The sequence below is a fragment of the Mauremys mutica genome, chromosome 4 (assembly GCF_020497125.1).
Source record: "Mauremys mutica isolate MM-2020 ecotype Southern chromosome 4, ASM2049712v1, whole genome shotgun sequence".
NCBI lineage: Eukaryota > Metazoa > Chordata > Testudines > Geoemydidae > Mauremys > Mauremys mutica.
The window spans coordinates 63,199,026-63,217,432 of NC_059075.1; the positions used below are offsets into that span (position 1 = coordinate 63,199,026).

The 18,407-nt window shown below is 44.2% G+C and overlaps 1 protein-coding gene across 2 annotated transcripts in view; it reads right to left on the reverse strand.

The window, feature by feature from the left end:
• VPS39 (VPS39 subunit of HOPS complex) overlaps nucleotides 1-15,323 on the reverse strand; it is a 42,265-nt gene extending 26,942 nt beyond the window's left edge. The window contains exons 1-12 of one of the 2 annotated variants that reach the window (XM_045014820.1): nucleotides 15,104-15,323; nucleotides 12,375-12,440; nucleotides 10,882-10,946; nucleotides 9,961-10,003; nucleotides 9,462-9,512; nucleotides 8,699-8,793; nucleotides 6,433-6,531; nucleotides 5,552-5,644; nucleotides 4,252-4,435; nucleotides 3,503-3,623; nucleotides 1,493-1,613; nucleotides 942-1,071 (exon numbers count right to left, since the gene is read on the reverse strand). In XM_045014820.1, the coding sequence (XP_044870755.1) occupies nucleotides 942-1,071; nucleotides 1,493-1,613; nucleotides 3,503-3,623; nucleotides 4,252-4,435; nucleotides 5,552-5,644; nucleotides 6,433-6,531; nucleotides 8,699-8,793; nucleotides 9,462-9,512; nucleotides 9,961-10,003; nucleotides 10,882-10,946; nucleotides 12,375-12,440; nucleotides 15,104-15,176 (1,141 nt within the window). In that variant the 5' untranslated portion in view covers nucleotides 15,177-15,323. The remainder of the gene's footprint in view (nucleotides 1-941; nucleotides 1,072-1,492; nucleotides 1,614-3,502; nucleotides 3,624-4,251; nucleotides 4,436-5,551; nucleotides 5,645-6,432; nucleotides 6,532-8,698; nucleotides 8,794-9,461; nucleotides 9,513-9,960; nucleotides 10,004-10,881; nucleotides 10,947-12,374; nucleotides 12,441-15,103) is intronic. The other variant, XM_045014821.1, reaches the window with a different exon arrangement.
• Between the last annotated feature and the right edge of the window lie 3,084 nt (nucleotides 15,324-18,407).

Genomic DNA, 18,407 nt, shown 5'->3' on the forward strand with positions numbered 1-18,407 from the left:
GTAATAAGTGCAGTTGATCATAGACAAACCCCCAACACTTAGTAGTTTCATCTTCCTGGTGCTTTAAAAATAATTGTCTCTACACTATTAAATCACTAATGAAGTATCCCCATTTTACACACGAGGAAATGGAAGAAGTTAAGTGAGGCAAGGGGGAGACAGACAGAGCTGGAGCAGAACTAGTAAGTTCATGCCTTCCCCGACCCACAATATTCATTCTGTTGCTACAGCTTAGTGCAGAATCCCAGCACTAATAATGAGATTCAATGGCAGGACTGTGAATTAGTAATACTGCTGGTTGCAAAAGGCTCCTAGAACGAGACACCGTTGTAATAAATCCAATGAGCTTCTGAAAAGATTACAAGGACAGACCTGACCAGCAGTTCCCATTACTAATGAGTATCAGTGTCACACAGTTTACGAACTCTAAAGTTCATTACTTAGATTAGAATTTAGGACCCTCCTGGCTCCTGATCTGTTCCTCTGGTCCCAGGAGTAGATTTCAAAAGGTCCTAACTCCCAAAAATGACTTAGGTGCTTAAGACTCACTGAAAGTCATGTCTTCAGCTGAAAATTGACTATTCAGGAACTTTTGACATTCAGTCACTTCATTCTTACTCCATTCCATGAAATGTCCATCAAGCAGAAAAACAGATAGGGGCTCACTGATTTTTAGCAGTGGCTGGTGCTCATACCTCAGAGTGAAGGAACGGGCAAGCGTACAGATGCCCCTTATACTTCTATTCCAACCTGCGACACTTTTTGTGGAGTGGCGGGGGGGGGGTTCCAGCGTCTAACCAACAAACTAATCTTTGGGCTGCACAAGACAACACTACTTGTTCTCAAACTAAATCAAGTTCAGCACCAGCATCAATTTCTGGTGAGATTTACTGTAGTCTCCTCTCACCCACATTCTCCAACCCCAGGCTATACCAAGTTACCTGTACCGAGCTTGGCAAAAACCTGCATGGATTCATCGAAGCGCTTCTGGCAGAAGAGGTTAAAGGCATAAAGGTTCTTAATGTGATGAATCTGTTGTTGCTTTTCACTATCTGAATCATCTTTCATTTCCTACACAAATACAAACCCAGGAATAATAGGAAGAATTCTTGTGCTTAAATATAAAGAGAACGGAGAAGAAAAACATTGACAGTGTTGAGCTTGAAATTCATTGAAGAGAATGGGAAAATCCAGGATTGAACAGATGACCCAAAGCGCCTAAACTTCTAAAAACAGACAGCTTGTCAAGGATGGGCAGCACTGGATAGCAGAGTAGAGCCCGGAGACAGGAAGTTGTTAAACGGCTAAAGGGTCAATCAAGAGGAACTAGAGAGTGTGTGTGAAGTGGACATCAAGGAGGTTAAGACCTCAGGGCTTGGAACAGTGCTTAGTGGCAGCAGTTATCAAACAGACTATAGAGACTGGCCCATGATTCTATACCCAGCAATACAAGTAGTGTATTCCACCCACACCACTAAAGAAGACAACTTACCGCCAACTGCAGAGCCAATTCAAACTGCTTGTCTTGGAGAAGCTGCTGGATCTGGGTTGCTATGGAGACTGGAAGGAGACGCCAAACAAAATGATTGCTGGCCACATACACAATATTTGTACTATAATTGGAAGAGAAAAGGCAGGTTACCAAGATGTAATAGTGAGCCAAGAACTCTATCCCACATCTTGCAAGAATAGTCAATCCTGGTTAACACATGCATGGCTTAACCAGATATACTGAAGTGGTGAGGTTATTCAAGTTCTCCTTTCCCTGCTCAACATAGTGGTGAAGGCACAACAGAAAGCGATTCAACAACCACTATGAATTCCTGAGGACACTCAGGGTATGTCTACACTGCAATTAGATACCTGTGGCTGGATTGCAAGAAAGAACTTCAGAAAGGAACTAAAAGGAAGAGACTCTTATCTTGACGTGCTTATCAAAGCTTGTGTATATTTGGGGGTACAAAGGGATGCCCAGGCACCCTTCACTGAAGAAGTAAAAGGACAGCGCTTTTGCTTCATGCAAAAGGAGTCTCAACCTGGCTTGGCTGAAAACACTGAAGAGAACTTTGAGTGAGAAATTTCTTTGGACAAGAGATTAATTTGGTTAGTTAAGATTAGTCTCTAGAAAGCACGTTACAATTTTGTTTTATATGTAACCATTTGTTTCCAATATTCTTACTCATTATTTACTTAAATCTCTAGTCATTGATAATATATATATTTATAATGAAAACAAGGATAAGTTTAAGTGTAGTAGTGTTAAGCAATGTGCTCATCTTGGTTTAAATCTTAGAAGCTGGTGTTTGGGAATAGCAGACCGGGTGAGTCTGAGTATTCAATGGATAGAGGTTGGATGCTGCAGGGAACACTGAGTATTTGGGGGTTGTGGTGTGCCTGTTGCTACCTGTACAGAGAAAGTGAGATCTGCAGAGGCCTAGGAGTTAGTGCTTATGCTTTCAGAAGCTGGTGATGGTTTCAGCGAGCTGATCACACATACACAGACAAGCCTACTTCACGCTAAGGGCAGCAGTGAAGTGCCTCACAATCCTGGGTACCCTCGTAAAGGGTCACAGTATTCCATTTCCACAAGAAGCTTGTCATCAAGGCACTACTGCGGCCACCCCAATAATCAAGCTTGAAACAGGAATCGAAGGTTCTACTAGAGAGCAAGGGAACCCCCACTATGCCCTTGAAAGCCATGAGAGATCAGTTTATATGTATTTATTGTCAAAGTCAAGTGATGCTGCCTTGAATAACATCTACTTTTCATATTCAGAGCAACTTAAACACCCAATTAATCCTCAATACCCATGTGAGGTAGGTAAGTATTACCTTTTACTTTACAGATGGAGAAACTGAGAAAGTGTTTAAGTGGCTTAGTCAAGGTCGGAGGGAGTCAGAACAGAATTAAGCTCCCTGTGTTGTGCTCAGAACATGAGCCTCTCCAGCCCCCACCCCACAATCACAGACACATTTTGTTAATCTTAAGTCTTTTTTTAAAAAAATTCCCAGAGAAAGTTTTGTGCAAACTTGTCAGTGCTTCTAGCTGCCTTCTACAAAAACAAAAACAAAAAAAAGGGCAGTTATACTCCCCAAATCACCAGGTTAGATTAAATCAAAACAAGTTACATAACTAAGCAATAAGGATACAAGTATTCTGTCTATACTAGCCACTGCAGAGTGAAGAGGGCTGTGAGAGGTACAGAGGAATTTAGTTGCAAGAAAGCAGTAGAACACAAGAGAACAGTGTCCCTTATCCCATAACCCTAAGGTCAACACAGTATGGTGTAGGGGCAAGAGGGGCAGATTATTAAGGTTCTGGCTATGAGCTGTTGACAACTTCTGACTCCATAGGTCAGAGAAGAGACAACATGATGATGAACTCATGGTGTTAGTTTACCAGAGTTATATTTCAAATTGTATGGAAGGGCACAATACACAGAAGCTGTCAAAGAAGAAAGACTAGGCATAGGGAGAGATGAAAAAGGAAGTGCTCTTGTACCCTCCGGAGGTGATGAAGCGTGGTCTCTGCAGCTCAATACTCTGCACTAGCAGCCGGGGTTCAAAAGTGCGAATCTCCACGTACCTTGGTAGCACCGCAATGATGTATGGAGGCTGATGTTCTGTTTGGGAGATGGAACAAGCATGCATCAGATAGATTTCTCCAATATACCCCGGAAAGGGCCACAACTCACTACATAACTTCTCTCCAGAAATTTTCAGTACATTATGCCCTTCTCACTCATCCCTCAAATCCATCAATGAGCTTAATGATAGAAATTAACAGCAATTCATTACTATCCTCCCCCCCACCCCGGGTTTTCCTTGACACTTCTCTCTCATCACATGCAAATTCTGCAGTACTCAACTGCTCACAAAAGCCAAAAATCAGGTTTTAAATTACAAAAACAAGTGGCACATACGTAGTGTCTTTTATCTGTAGATCTCAAATCACTTTACAAAGATGGGGTTATCCCCACTGTAATGAAAAAGAAACTTGTACTGAAAAAGAAACTGAAGGCACATAAGTTGAGAGCAAGGAAGTAGAGACAGAAATATAACCCATGCCTCTCTGCTCTAATCAATGGATCATGCTAGCTAGCACTCAGATGATTGTAATAAAACCAGTGCGACACAATCAAAGCCTCATACATTAAGCTAGTAAACTTAAATCTGCTCCATTCATAAGGAACAGAAAGCTGACAAATCCTGGTTGGGTTACAGCAAGGAAAAACAACTTCTAGTTCTCACCCATAGCTATGGGAATGTCTGTCCAATTCAAGGCACCTTTCTGAGTACAAATCCCTTCTTCGTTAAGTACTACCGTTAGATCATCTTGACCAACTGCAACTTTTCCATCTGCTAAGGGAGCCACCAATGGTTCAAGCTGCTTCCCTGTGGGGAACAGTTCTTTGATGGAGCCTTTTCCATCCACCTGTGAGAGGAAGAGGGGGAGGTGAAAAGGTCATTCAGTTTTCACTGTGGAGTTGTCATCTCAAAACTGTAGAAGACTACTTGATGAAAAGACAGACTTTATAGCATATTTTTTGGAAAGAGTGATACATGAGTCTCAAAATATCCACTAACACATGAAGGTAGTTTTGAAGGCTATTTGTAGGTCATCTTTTGTATGTATCAAAATATTACTTGTTAGCATTGCAATTTAAAAATAAATTTGTGTTTTTCTCTTAATTTGAGGAAGCCTGTTCCCATTGCTAATTGACTACTGTAACAAGATCATCCAGTTATTTAGCCACCAAGGCGTACAGTCTGTATAGCATGATAATACTGATGTCAGTAAAAGTGTGCAGTAGTCCATGGATTTTCCTTGGACTCCCTTCTCATTCATATATGAGCCTTATTTAAGTGACAGTACCATAGGTATGGACTCCATTTTCCTAAAGTATCAGCATAAAATTATAAAGATGGAAAATTATAGTAATGGTAATAGTTATGACTTTATTGTTAATGTTTCTGTCAAATTAACCAACAAATAGAAGGCACTATTTCACTTCAGCCCTGCTGTGGAATCTGAAATAATTAACAGTGGATGAATTTGGTATTTAAAGGGATGTTGTCAAATTGAAGCTGTTTAATTTCAGCTAAAGGACTAAAATAATTTTGGTGAAGTTGCTCTGCCCTTTGAATAACCTCACTTTAAAAAAAACCCTACTGAATAGGTTCTTTAAAATATTTTACCCTGTTATGTTGAGGTGTAAATACACCAAACAAAAGGGAAACTATGAAATGGAGTTAAAGTGCTGCCCAGATGAAAAAATGTTCTTAATTTAATTCAGTTAAACTAATATTAGGCATTATTGCAACAGCAAGATAGTGTTTTTCTTTCAGAAAGACAGGCAATTTAAAGGACCATGCATGCTTTTGTGGAAGGAGGTGTAAGCTGAAAGACAGCATGTCAAAAATGGCACATTTTTATGATAAACAGTGTCTATGTTACACTCTGAATCCTCCCTCCCTGGGAGCAGTCTATGTACTCTCCCTAAAATGATTAACATCCCCTTACATACTCAGTTCAAAGTCCTGTTCTTACCCTTATCAGATAATAGTCTCTCTTGAAACCTACACAGATAGAATTTTCACACCATGCCATAGACTTGGGCACATCCGGCACACTGAAGTCCCCCTGAAGGATGAAAGGAAAATAAGTCACATTGGCTGCCTTAGGAGCTAACTATGCCTTCCCAGGGCTCCTGTTAACCTGTGGCCTGGAAAGTTTGTTTCATATTTAATTGTGGGGGAGGCAGTACAGTAACACTGAGCACATAACCCTTTCTTCACTCTTACACAGTAGGAAAGGTTTCTTTTAAGATTGCAGTTCTGTAGCTAGTAGGGTCCTCAAACATTAGATATGACTGCAAAATAATTCTCACTAACATGTTTGCTGCAGGAAAGGGCAGGCTATATCTGTTTAAGAAGTGAAGTCTACTTTAGAATCACTCCCAACCCTTCCTGCCCAGGGAACGATAGCATTCAGCTAGAATGTCCCAACTCCAGTTTTCTGCACAGCAGCAGGGCATTCTGCAACTAGACAGTGTGACCTTTCTGAACAGTTATTTAACTGGGTCTCAAAGTGGACCAGAGCTAGAATGCAGAGGACAATTAGGATTGTATACAAATTGTATCTTTCTATCACTACCTATCGTCTTCAAGAAAGGAGTCAGTCATTTGGTTCCTGGTGATTTTTAACCATATCTAGCTCCCAATCTATTATTTCAATGGTATCAACACGTTGCTTTCAATTGCTGCTTCTTTGTTAAACCATGCAGCACCAGCACTATCAAGTGCACCATGGAAGCAGAACCCAGCACTGATTCTGAATTATACTGCTCATTAAACTGGGGTATTAAAAACAATTTAATACTCTGGCAAGGGCTCTCGTACAGTCATAGTGGTGTGGGAATCACTACTCACCTGTAGCTCATAGAACTCCCTGTCCTTCCAGAAATACAGCTGTAGCTTCTTCCGCACTGCCACGCACATCCTCAGCACCTCCTCCCCTGTATCAGAGTGCTGTGAAAACAGACAGCCTTACATGCATTAGGATTAGAAGGTAAATAAGGAAGATAATATAGGGCCATAAATAATTCTAAACCTATAGCACAGCTGGCCAATGGAAGAGCTAAGTTGCAGCTGAATAAACTTTCATGCTCCCATCGGGTCACCATGGACTATTTTCTCACTGGGCCAAATCCAAAGTGAATGTCAATCAAGGTGCTGAACTTGAGTTCAGATGTGCATGTGGCCAGAAGAAAGATCCTTTGAGATGTATTCTGAAATAAATTAATGCAAGATAAATCTAGGCCACAGTAGGTCTTTTATCAAGAACTCTACTGTTAATGAAAGCTATCAGGATAACAGCTCTGGAGACTGAATTGGGTAGCAGCAGTATAAGCTTACCCACACTTGCCACTGTACGTCAACCTTATTTTGGTGAGACCGCCTCTATACAGAAGAAGGCCAAAGACTGAATGAACAGGCATAGACTGACCTTTCTACAGAGACTGAACAATGTGATGGTGGTTTATGCAATAAGGACACCTATTCCATTTCCCCATGGACAAGATGCACCAAACCCTTTCATGTAGTCAACCAGCCAGCCTTCAAGATGGTAATGGCTCAGTCACTATTACCCTGAGCTAGATCTGAAGAGGTGAATTCCACCAATTCCCATTGCCCACTATTTAGCCATCTACTCCCACTATTTTTCCTGTAACTCCCACAAGGTGCTAGGTGCTGTACAAACAAACAAAGGCACTGTCTTTCCCCAAGACCCTTCAGTCAACAAGAAAGAAGTTGTTTGTACCTTTTTCTCCTACTCTAAGTGGTCAGTGGTGTTCTGCTGTCCCCAGTTGCCCTTCCACCTCAACATTAGTTAATTAATTGCTTGACAGCATCATGGTAGGAATATGAATATGGAGAGGGCAGTGCCTTACATATCAGCTCCAAGAGGGATTCCACATGGAGTTAAGCAGGGTGGGAGAAAAAGACAGCAGGTGGAAAATAATATTACTGGTGAAGTGGAAAGGACTGTGGCAATATGAAAAAAGACAAGGACAGATAAGCATTAGAAATTGGCATTAGTCAGGACCTTGAATGTAAAGACAAAAAGCTTGACACTTATATGGTGAAGGAGTGGAGAACAAGGGAGTCAAAGAAAGGGAGACATGATCATATTAATGAACAAATATGATCTAAGGGCCTATGTTTTGTATACTAGTTAATTAGAACAGTTTATTGACAAGAAGCACCACTGCAAGTACATGCTATGTCAGACACCCACATACAAAAACTACACCCAATTATAACAAGACACTTTGTAACGCTTGGATTTGCATGTTTCGTAAGATTTAGCATTAGCTGTATGTTAACACTAGAAGCCCAAGACTAAATAATTATGAGAAAATGTTTATCACTGGGCAAAAGTTTCAGCTTGCCTAATTACAAAGACCAAGCTCCCTGTGAAGAGTAAATCAAAGCACTAGAGGTACACCATCAACTTAAGTCTCCTCTAGCTATGAGCAAGGCTTGGGGACCAAAGTACAGGTAAATTGATGAACTGATTTACGTCTAAATAAGAGACCATTTTTATAAGACCATAGGACCCGGATGAAGGACCACCTTATCCTTATGGAACATTATATAGATTGAATCAGCCATTAGTGTCTCCAAGACACTTTAGGTTAACGTAATTATTACCAGAAACAATCTTCAGAGAAAGATGGTGAAGTGAAAATTCAAAGAATCACTCAAATGGTGGTTCCATTACCTTTGTAAGCCCCATTTTAAGTCCCAAGGTGGGGACAGCTTCCAAATGAAAAAAGCACTTGAAGAACCCTTTAAAAATCTCATCACTTAGGATGAAAATTCAGTTGAGTCTTGAATCAATAGGTGAAAGGCCAAAATTACAACCAAGTGTACTCTTACAAAGTGGAGGGAGGGACCAAGACCAACATTTTTAAAACTTGGTACCTGGAGTGAAGTCCATTGTTAAACATGTACCGGTAAATAAGCAGCCTGATTTTCAGAAGTGCTGAACCCCAACATCTCCTAATTTCTCATATAATATAACGTTATTTTCACTTTAAATTTAACATACGAAACCCTCTGAGAAATTTGAAAGTTAGTCCTTGTTATGAGACTGTCAGAACGCTTGCAACATTAACCTGCCTCCACTTACCTGTAAGTCACAGGTGAACAGAGATGCACCTTTTGCCTTCGAGACTGTGGTGATTTGTTGAAATGTCAACAGGTCGTGGACATAAATGTTATTTTCTGTTATAGACAAAATTCCTAATTATTGTTCAATAATTTAAAACATGCAACTCATTTTTAATTTACACAAACTATCACAAAACACTTTATAAATTTAAGTATGTTTACAAAGCAGATCCAAACTAGTGAGAGAAATTAAGTGTTTCAGGATAGGAAGGGGACGGGTTTTTTCCCACCCAGACAATTTGAAAACAATCAGTGAGGCAGAGACAAAAAGGTTTCTGGGTTGCAGAAGACTCTCACACCAACCGTGGCAAGACTGCATGAAGGAACCAAGAATGGGTGCTAACAAGCAAACAAAGTGGAAGTAGGACAGAAGAGAAAGCAGGCCACAGCAAGTTCATGATGGAAGCTCTTATATTATATATATGGGAAGAGGGATAGCTCAGTGGTTTGAGCATTGGCCTGCTAAACCCAGGGTTGTGAGTTCAATCCTTGAGGGGGCCACTTAGGGATCTGGGACAAAAATTGGTCCTGCTAGTGAAGGCAGGGGGCTGGACTCGATGACCTTTCAAGGTCCCTTCCAGTTCTAGGAGATAGGGAATAATTGGAGATATACCAATTTAAAAAAAAAAAAAAAAAAGACCATTTTGAACTGGCTCCTGAAATTTGTGGGAGGTGAATAGAGTTGAAAGTTGGAGCTGGTGTGGTCAAGTTTTTGTACGCACGAGAACGCAGGCAGCAGCATTCTACACATGCTGGAGTCGGGAGAGCTGGGACTTGGAGGTCAAAAAGGAGGGAGTTGTACCATAAGTAAAAAGAGACAAGGAAGATCATAATTCAAGAATAAGTTCACCCAACATACAGTACTCAAAATTCTTGCATAAGTTATTTGAATATTAGTGGTCTATTCCCCAGATGTCTTTACTGGCTTAAGAGTAGCCCAGCTGCTTCTTAACACTTCCCTGCAAATTAGAGGCCTGAATTCTAGACCTAATGACTTTTCAACAACTAGACCCTCATGCAGGTGTGAAGGACCACCCCAAATCAAGAAGGTGGCAAACTGTTTTAAGAATAAGCCTTAGAGTGTGAATTATTCACTTTCCTCGGTACAACAAACGGATAGTCTGTACTGGGGGGGGGAGGGGAGGAGCGGGGTTCATGCTCAGCCAAGTAATTGCACCAAAAAAAGAATTAATTGAATACTAAAACATATTCTTCACTTACCTAACAAACTGACCAGAATTTTAAACTGGGAAACAACATGAATCTGAAAAGAGAATTGTAATAAAGCAACATCTCTACAAGCCAAACACTCTTCCCTGCCCCCCAACCCCCAACTTGGATAGAGATTTAATTAGTCTATGCAAATAGTTTTATTTATCCACATAAGGCAATGAAGATGGGGCTACTATTACTTTCTGTGTGGCATTCCTCCAGCTACTGTACAATCCCGCACCTATACTCATGAAATGTCTGATAAAGCTATCTTACATTGTTTATATCCTTTCCTAGTGAGAAAGCTTAACAACATAGATCCCTTTAACAAGATTTAACCATGTTCTGGTGCCTTACCAATAAAAGGATGTAAACGATTCCTTAAAAACTATTGTTCTTCTTCAGTGAAAAGGCAAGGTGCTCTACTACAGTGATACATTCAATGTGCTCACATCTATCAAAATTAAAATGGTAATAAAACTGACAGCAAGTCAGTAAACAGCTATTCTAGATTCCAGCCTCTAATAGCCAAAACAATATTTGCACTTTAATAGCATGTTTCATCTAAGGCGATCAAGTGCTTTACTTCATTAATTCTCTCACCAGGTCAGACAGCAATGTATTATCTCCATCGTACAAATATATATGATTTGCTGGAGGTCACAGTGATTCAGTGAGTCAGGAAAAGAACCCAGGAGTCCTAACTCCAAGTCATCTGCTGTAACCACCAAACCAAGTTCCTTCCTACTGCAGGAAGAGACTGTGGACAAATGCACAGTTAGGCTAGTCTGTGCCACTCCCAACAAAGCTTACTGTTTTAAAAAAAAAAATAAAGCCTTCTGGAGATTCCAGATTAAAGTATTTCACATTGCACCCTCTTAGTGGAAACACTGGCAATTTTCCCCAATGTCAACAACTGCCATTTCCTACCTGCTGAATCTTTTTTGAGAAGTTCTTGTTGGATTTCTCTAGTGTCACTTCAAATCTGTTGCAACCTACCAAGCAGAGATTAACGAGTGACAAAAATCACAGTTGCCTTTAGATTTATTACTGCATAAACCTTTACTCTAAATCCCACAAAATTATAGCAGATATCGAATTAAGCAGCTAATGCCAGAAGATTGCATGTCTTGTAAGAAGTGTGTGCTTCCTTTTTCTTAAAAAACAGTTTGGGGGATCTGAGGTTGTCATACATATCTAGCTGGGGATTCCAAAAATGTGGTTTAACTTCATGAAGTCAGCAAATCTGAAGGTCCCATCATTATCTAAATCCTTGCCTTGTAATCTCAGATCCTAATATAATTTAATTAAATATTTTAAAACCCCAAGCTATGAAGACAGCCCTAAAGCACCTTTTTTCCCAGCCAATCAAATACCAGCAACTCAGATTTCCAGGAAGCACATCACTGCAAGATGGACAAAGAATAAAACACTTCACTACAAGGGTTTAAAAGGAGTTTTATGGATACAAACTTACAGCCACTTTCTGATGAGGTAACCTCTCCTGGTATTGATGCAAAAAGGGGGAGAAATTTACCAAGTGAGACAAAAGACACTAGCAACCCAAGTCAGCATGATCTATTGAAACAGACTGCCTATGGAGGCTAGGGAAAAATAGCTGGAATTAGGGTTTAGTAATCCAAGTGGCTACAACAGAAATAGCATCCTTCTGAGAGCAGGTGTAATTTGGGGCAGATGTGCCACACCTTTTTACTTTTTAATCCAATGAGCTATTAAATTAGGTACACTTAATAGTATAGCATTCTGCACATTATAACTGGTAAATAGCTGAGATATAAATCTGTTTAACATGAGTCATTTTATATCTGATTCTAAATACAATAGGCACTTTTTGTGACATCACCAGAATGGACAAAGGCCACTTGTGACCGCTTCCTCAAAAGACAGAGAGGGAAGTACTTTTTGGTCTAGATTAGAATGAAGATTCTGAACCAGGTTTAATTTTATCATGTATATTGATCAAGATGGTGGGCCTCGCCTTTTAATTGAGTTGCCCTTTTACTGCATTGCCAATCTGATCTATTCACTAGGTTCTATTAGAGTTTATGCATGGTGAGTATTGTATTCATGCACATTACACTAATTTACTGTAAACACAAATGTGGAAACCATTATAGTTCAGAGATTAGTATTAGCTTTGGTGGAATCATGAGAGAAAGGGTAATTTTTAAAGCAGATGGTAAACTCTATAAGACAGTAAACAGAGAAGAAGGAAAGGAAAGTAAGATCTGTACATAGTGCAGTGGCCCTGTATAAACATTTTCGGAAGCTATAGGTGACAGTCTGCTGTTTAGTATACTAAATGTACCAGGGTACCAGTATTATTAGAGTCAGTGAAGAGTTGAGAATGATACATTGGCATAATATTGGACAAAAGCTTGGCTTTGTTTGTACAAGCTCACCTATATCCTTTCTGATTCTGTAAAGGAGAAGATGTCCTTGTTTGGTGCCAACGAGCAGCCATTCCTCTATAAGATAAGAGAATTTTATCAGTAGCAATAAGAATACGACTCTCAGCTAAAATTAATCTGAAAATTCTTCATCGTCTTAAACTGAAGCCCATTGTTGAATGGTCCAAAACATACTAAGGCAAATTTCAGCTGGGGAACATGCATGGCTCTTCCATTGTTTCCCTAGAGCAGGGGTAGGCAAACTTTTTGGCCCAAGGGCCACATCTGGGCATGGAAATTGTATGGTGGGCCATGAATGCTCATGAAATTGGGGGTGGGGTGCAGGAGGGGGTGTGGGCTCTGGGGTGCAGGAGGGTGGGACCGATGGGTTCAGAGGCTGGGAGGGGGTAAGGGGTGCAGGCTCCAGGCGGAGCTTACCTCAAGCAGCTCCCAGAAGCAGCAGCTCGTCCCCCCTCTAGCTCATACGTGGAGGCACACCCAGACGGCTCTGTGCGCTGCCCCATATGCAGGTGCTATCCCTGCAGCTCCCATTGGCCCTGTTTGCTAGCCATTGGGAGCTGCAGGGGCAGTGCTTGGGGAGGGGGCAGTGTGCAGAGCCCCCGGCTGCCTGTACACGTAGGAGCCGGAGGGTGAATGTGCTGCTGCTTCCGGAAGTCACGCAGAGCAAGCCCCTGACCCCCGCTCACTGGCAGGAGCTCAAGGGCCGGATTAAGACATCTGAAGGGCTGGATGCAACCCCTGGGCTGTAGTTTGCCCACTCCTGTCCTAGAGGAAGTGCTTAAACATGGAATAACCTTTGTTTTGGGAAACAAACATTTCCAGGGATCAGGAAGTATGAAACACAGCCCCGACACAGGAGCCTACTTGCTCATAATTAGGGCCCTACCAAATTTACAGCCATGAAAAACGTGTCATGGACTGTGAAATCTGGTCTTTTGTGTGCTTTTACCCCATACTATACAGATTTCACAGGGGAGACCAATGTTTCTCAAATTGCAGGTCCTGACCCAAAAGGCAGTTGAAGGGGGGGGGGGTGGAGGAGTTCGCAAGGTTATTTTAGAGGAGTCATGATATTGCCATCCTTACTTCTGCACTGCCTTCAGAGCTGGGCGGCTGTTACTGAGGGCCCAGCTCTGCAGGCAACAGCTCAGAAGTAAGGGTGGCAATACTATAACATGCTGTCCTTACTTCTGTGCTGCTGCTTGAGGAGGCTCTGCCTTCCAAGCTGGGATCTCAGCTAGCAGCTGCTGCTCTCCAGCTGCCCAACCCTGAAGGCGGCGCTGCCGCCAGCAACAGTGCAGAAGCAAGGGTAGCAGTACCACAACCCTCACTACAATAACCTTGCAATCCCCCCACGACTCCTTTTCAGGTCACAACGCCTACAATTACACCACCATGAAGTTTCAGATTTAAATAGCGGAAATCATGAAAGTTCAGATTTTATACTACTGTAAGTATTCACTGCACCATCTACAGTAATAATAGTTACTTTAAATGTCACTTAGGTCTGATATACACTTAAAATTTGAGTCAACATAGGTTGGCATAGCTCTGAGCAACATAGCTAACTCCCAGGGTAGATGCTGCTAGTTCAATGGAAAAATGTTTCCATGAACCTAGCTAACCTCACTTGGGGGGGGGGGGGGGGGTTACCTACACCAATGGAAAATCCCCTTCTGCCAGCAAAGATTGCATCTACACTGACTTTTCATCAGCATAGCTACGGTGCTGTAGTTATGCCCGTAGTCCCATAGCATACACATAGCCTTAGGTAACAGTTCTAACCCACCAGGTCAGATTGTTTTGTATTTAAGACACAAAGTATGGTTTATTCACAAATAAAACACACCAGGTAGGGCAAGGCAAAGTGACACTTCTTGTGCTATACTACAACACATTTTCTACCATTCACACTCACGCTTAACAGACAATGGAGAAAGAAAACAAGACCAGAACAAAAAATTCCATCCCACAAGAAACAAACCTATTCAAGTGTCAGAGACACTGATAGAAACTGAGCGCACCCAGATGAGTCAGTTCACCCAAATGTTTAAAAAAACAGACTCATAGACAGACCAAAGTGTGTCACTTCTACTACCCTTCAAAAAAAAAATAGTTTTGATGGGTGGATGCTACAAATCCCACTTCAACCCCCACTCTCTCTGTTCCCTGTAACAGGGGCTCAATCCCCGCTGGCCGTAGCCCTGAGCCTAGGGTGACCAGACAGCAAATCGTGACGAGGGCGGGGGGGTAATAGGAGCCTACATAAGAAAAAGACCCAAAAATCGGGACTGTCCCGATCTGGTCACCCCACATGCTCAAGGTGGGTCACACAAGTGGTTTATAGAGACCCCAAAATTCACCACAAAATCTGGAGCGTGTGTTTTTAGAAAGAGCTTCGAGCCCTTCCCGTGGGGAACCCCGCGGACGGGAACAGCCGCAGCGCGCCGGGAGGCTGACGGCGGCGCTGTGTCACAGGGGGGTTGGAGACGCTGGTCTCCGGGGCAGCAGGCTCAGCGACAGCGGTCAGGGCGCGGGGTCCCAAGCGGGACGGGGCTCGGCGCTGGTCCCGGGGGCAAGCGGGTGACCAGCCCGCCCGCCGCGGGGTCCCCGGGACTCCTTCGCGCGGGGTCCGCAGCCCCCACTCACGCCGCCGCGGGGTCCCCGGGAGAGGGGCCAAGGCCCGCGGGGAAGAGCCCGGGAGCCGCCCCGCCGCTCACCCCAGGCCGCCAGACAGTCTATCTGCAGCGGCAGCTTCTCCAGGATCGGCACCGGCTCGAAGGCGTCGTGCATGGCGGCAGCTCTCCGCGCTCGCTGCGGGCTGGTAGCGCCACCTCAGCCGCGCCCCCGGGCCGGCCAGGCGGGAGGCTGCTGCTGCGTCTCCCCCACGCGGGGCCCCCGCGGCCCCAAGTACAGGCCCAGCTGATCCCAACCCTTCCCAGCAGCCCCCGCGCCCAGCCCGTTCCGCTTCCCTACTGGAGGCCCGCCCACAAGCTCCGCCTCCTCCGCAGGGCAAGCTCCGCCCCCGGCTCCTTTCCCGCCACAGGCACCACCCCCTCCCCGAGCCTGCGGCCTCGCGCCGTGGGTGCCGCCCGCTCACGGCTCCTCCCCCCACCCGCAAGGCCTGTGCCCCTTAGAGGCGCCTCCCCTGGACTCCGCTCCAGGGCCCTTCCCTCCCCCCCGCACAGGGAGAATCACCCCGGCTGCCAGCCCGGCCTGCCCCCCTCCCCGGCACTGCCCCCGCCCAGGCACTGCCCATGCACGTGGGGGGCCGCCCCCCCGCTCAGAGCTCCTCTGCGCGCTGGGACTGTCACTTCTCAGCGGCGTGACCGCAAAGCAAACCCGCTGTTCACCAGGAGTAACGTGCAACCTGCTCGCTGCAGCGGGAGCCAAGCGGCCATGAACGTCCCGTCCCGTCCCTCTTAATAGGTATGGGGGGTAGAAACACCGAAGGCTGCTGCCTCCTTAAATAGGTACAATGCTCGCTCCTTCACTGCTGCTCAGCTTGGCAGAATCATCCAGCCAACATCCTTGCAGCCGTTGGCCATGAAGCAGCAAGTACTGGGGCACACAGGAAGGCATCCAGTTAAAACACAAGCGCTAGCACAGGGAGTTCAAGCTAATGTTTACTTCTGACCCTTTCCCCCAACTTTTAAGATACCAAGAGCCTGCCGGGGGAGTGGGGTGGCGAAGGAGTGCATACCACCCTGTAACAGGAGCTATTAGAGTCACCTGTGTAAGCATGACCTATCTCACACTGCCTAAGACCAAACTAAAATGGAAAAAAGGGCAGTTCCTTTCCAGCACTCCTAAACGTGTGCGTTCATGACCTCAGCATCATCTGCTTCCTTAGAGCTGAAACACCAAGGGGCAGCCTGTCTCTATGCACTAAAAGCACAATTTATCAACTTGCTAAGATCAGTTGGCCATCGAGCCTACAATCTTTTCTCCTTTCCCTCACAGTTTACAGTAGAAAATGAATAAAGCTTAAGAGTATCAGGCTTAATAAAATGAAGCTTACATTCTGATAATATAATCATGTCCTGCCTTTGCAACTATTTGTCACCCTACTTTTTACTGCCTCTCACAGTTAAAGTGAGAATAGTAGTGATCAAGTATCAGAGGGGTAGCTGTGTTAGTCTGGATCTGTAAAAGAAGCAAAGAGTCCTGTGGCACCTTATAGACTAACAGACGTTTTGGAGCATGAGCTTTCATGGGTGAATACCCACTTCGGCGGATGCATGAAATGTTACTGTACTGAAACAAACACATTACCCCCTTTGACTTCTGTACTATGCATCATCACGTTGTGTATCTACAGTATTTATGATACAATTGTACCCTTTACTTCATATGGTGGAAGCCAAACTCAGTCACTATCACCCTCTTCAACAATTTTATGTGAGCCTTATTCATTCTCTTTCCCTCAAGACTGGGATGGTTCTTCACTTCACCATATGACCCTAGTCTCTCCATCTAATTCTACCAAGCTTCTACCACCTTCATCAGATCCTGACTCATACTTTCTTCCTCATGGCCACTCATTTTATGTGCTACTTTTGTTACCCTCAGTGGTACCCAAACTTTTCCTATCATAACACCTACCCCATTACTGCAAAGTTGGCTCAGCTTGGGCTGAAGGTGGAGCTGGGCGCTGAACTGGGGATAGGGGAGGAGCTGGGACTAGAGGCTGAGCTTGTTATGTCCTAGGGGCAGCCGGTGTAGGAAGCAATCACTTGAGGCCAGAGAGCAGACAGCTAACCAAAACCTCCATTTTATTTACAGAAACAGAGAGCTCACTCAGCCGGTTGAAACCGGCTGAGCTATCCCTTAATAGTCTAACTCAGTTGCCATAGTAACAAAACCCATGACAACCAAATACACAACATATTCCTCCCCCCCTAATAAGAACATCCCCTAAATAAAACACACACTAAACTAGAGAAGGAGGGTAGACTGCCTCCATTCCTGGCTAAACCCTGGGGATTATTTTGCCCCATAACCGTGGGTTCGCCCTAACTAAAGATCCAGCCGATGAGGAGGCCTTCTGTCTCTAGGTGGATTACGGCGAACTTCTGGTGTTGTTACACCCGAAAGTACTAGGGGCTCAGGGTCCGCAGCACGAATAGGTGAGGAGGTGGTATCAGCTCGTGCTGGGCAAAGGGGTATCTCAGCTGCCGGCAGTAATGGAGGAGAACAGTCAGGAACAGGTGACTCATGATTCGGTGTCTCACCAGGAGGGGTGAAGTCAGACCCCTCAACTGCAGATGGGTCCTGAAGACTGGCATGACCTGGCAACAGCTGATCTACATGTCGCCGCCAGGTAAGATTCTCTGCAGTCCGGACTGTATAGGAAACAGGTCCTGTTTGAGTGATGACTGTGGCCGGGACCCATTTAGCTCTGGAAGTATAATTCCGAGCCAAAACTGGCTGCCCTGGGCTAAAGGTTCGGTCTTTTGCTCTGGGTGCCCGTCTGATTACTTGATATTGCTGCTGATGTTGCACAGTTTGTCTGGGTTCAGAAGGTTTCAGCAGATCAAAGCAAGTGCGCAGCTGTCGTCCCATCATTAGAAAGGCTGGGGAAGCCTGGGTCGTAGCATGAGGTGTGTTTCTATAGGAAAGTAAGAAGGTATCCAGACGCTTTTGAATGGAGTGTTGTCCCTTTGCTGATTTCAAAGCGTTTTTCATTGTCTGCACAAATCTTTCAGCTAATCCGTTGGTGGACGGATGATATGGTGCTGATGTGATGTGGTGTATCCCATTTGCCTTCATAAAATTTTGAAACTCCTGAGAGACGAACTGCGGTCCGTTGTCGCTCACAAGTTGTTCTGGCAGACCAAAACAACTAAAGAGTCCTCGTAGTTTTTGGATAGTACTCTCTGCAGTAGTGGACTGCATTATAGGGACTTCTGGCCATTTAGAATGGGCATCTACTGCCACCAAGAACATGCTTCCTTCAAGGGGGCCAGCAAAGTCAACGTGAATACGTTGCCACGGGTTTTCAGGCCAGTCCCATGGGTGTAG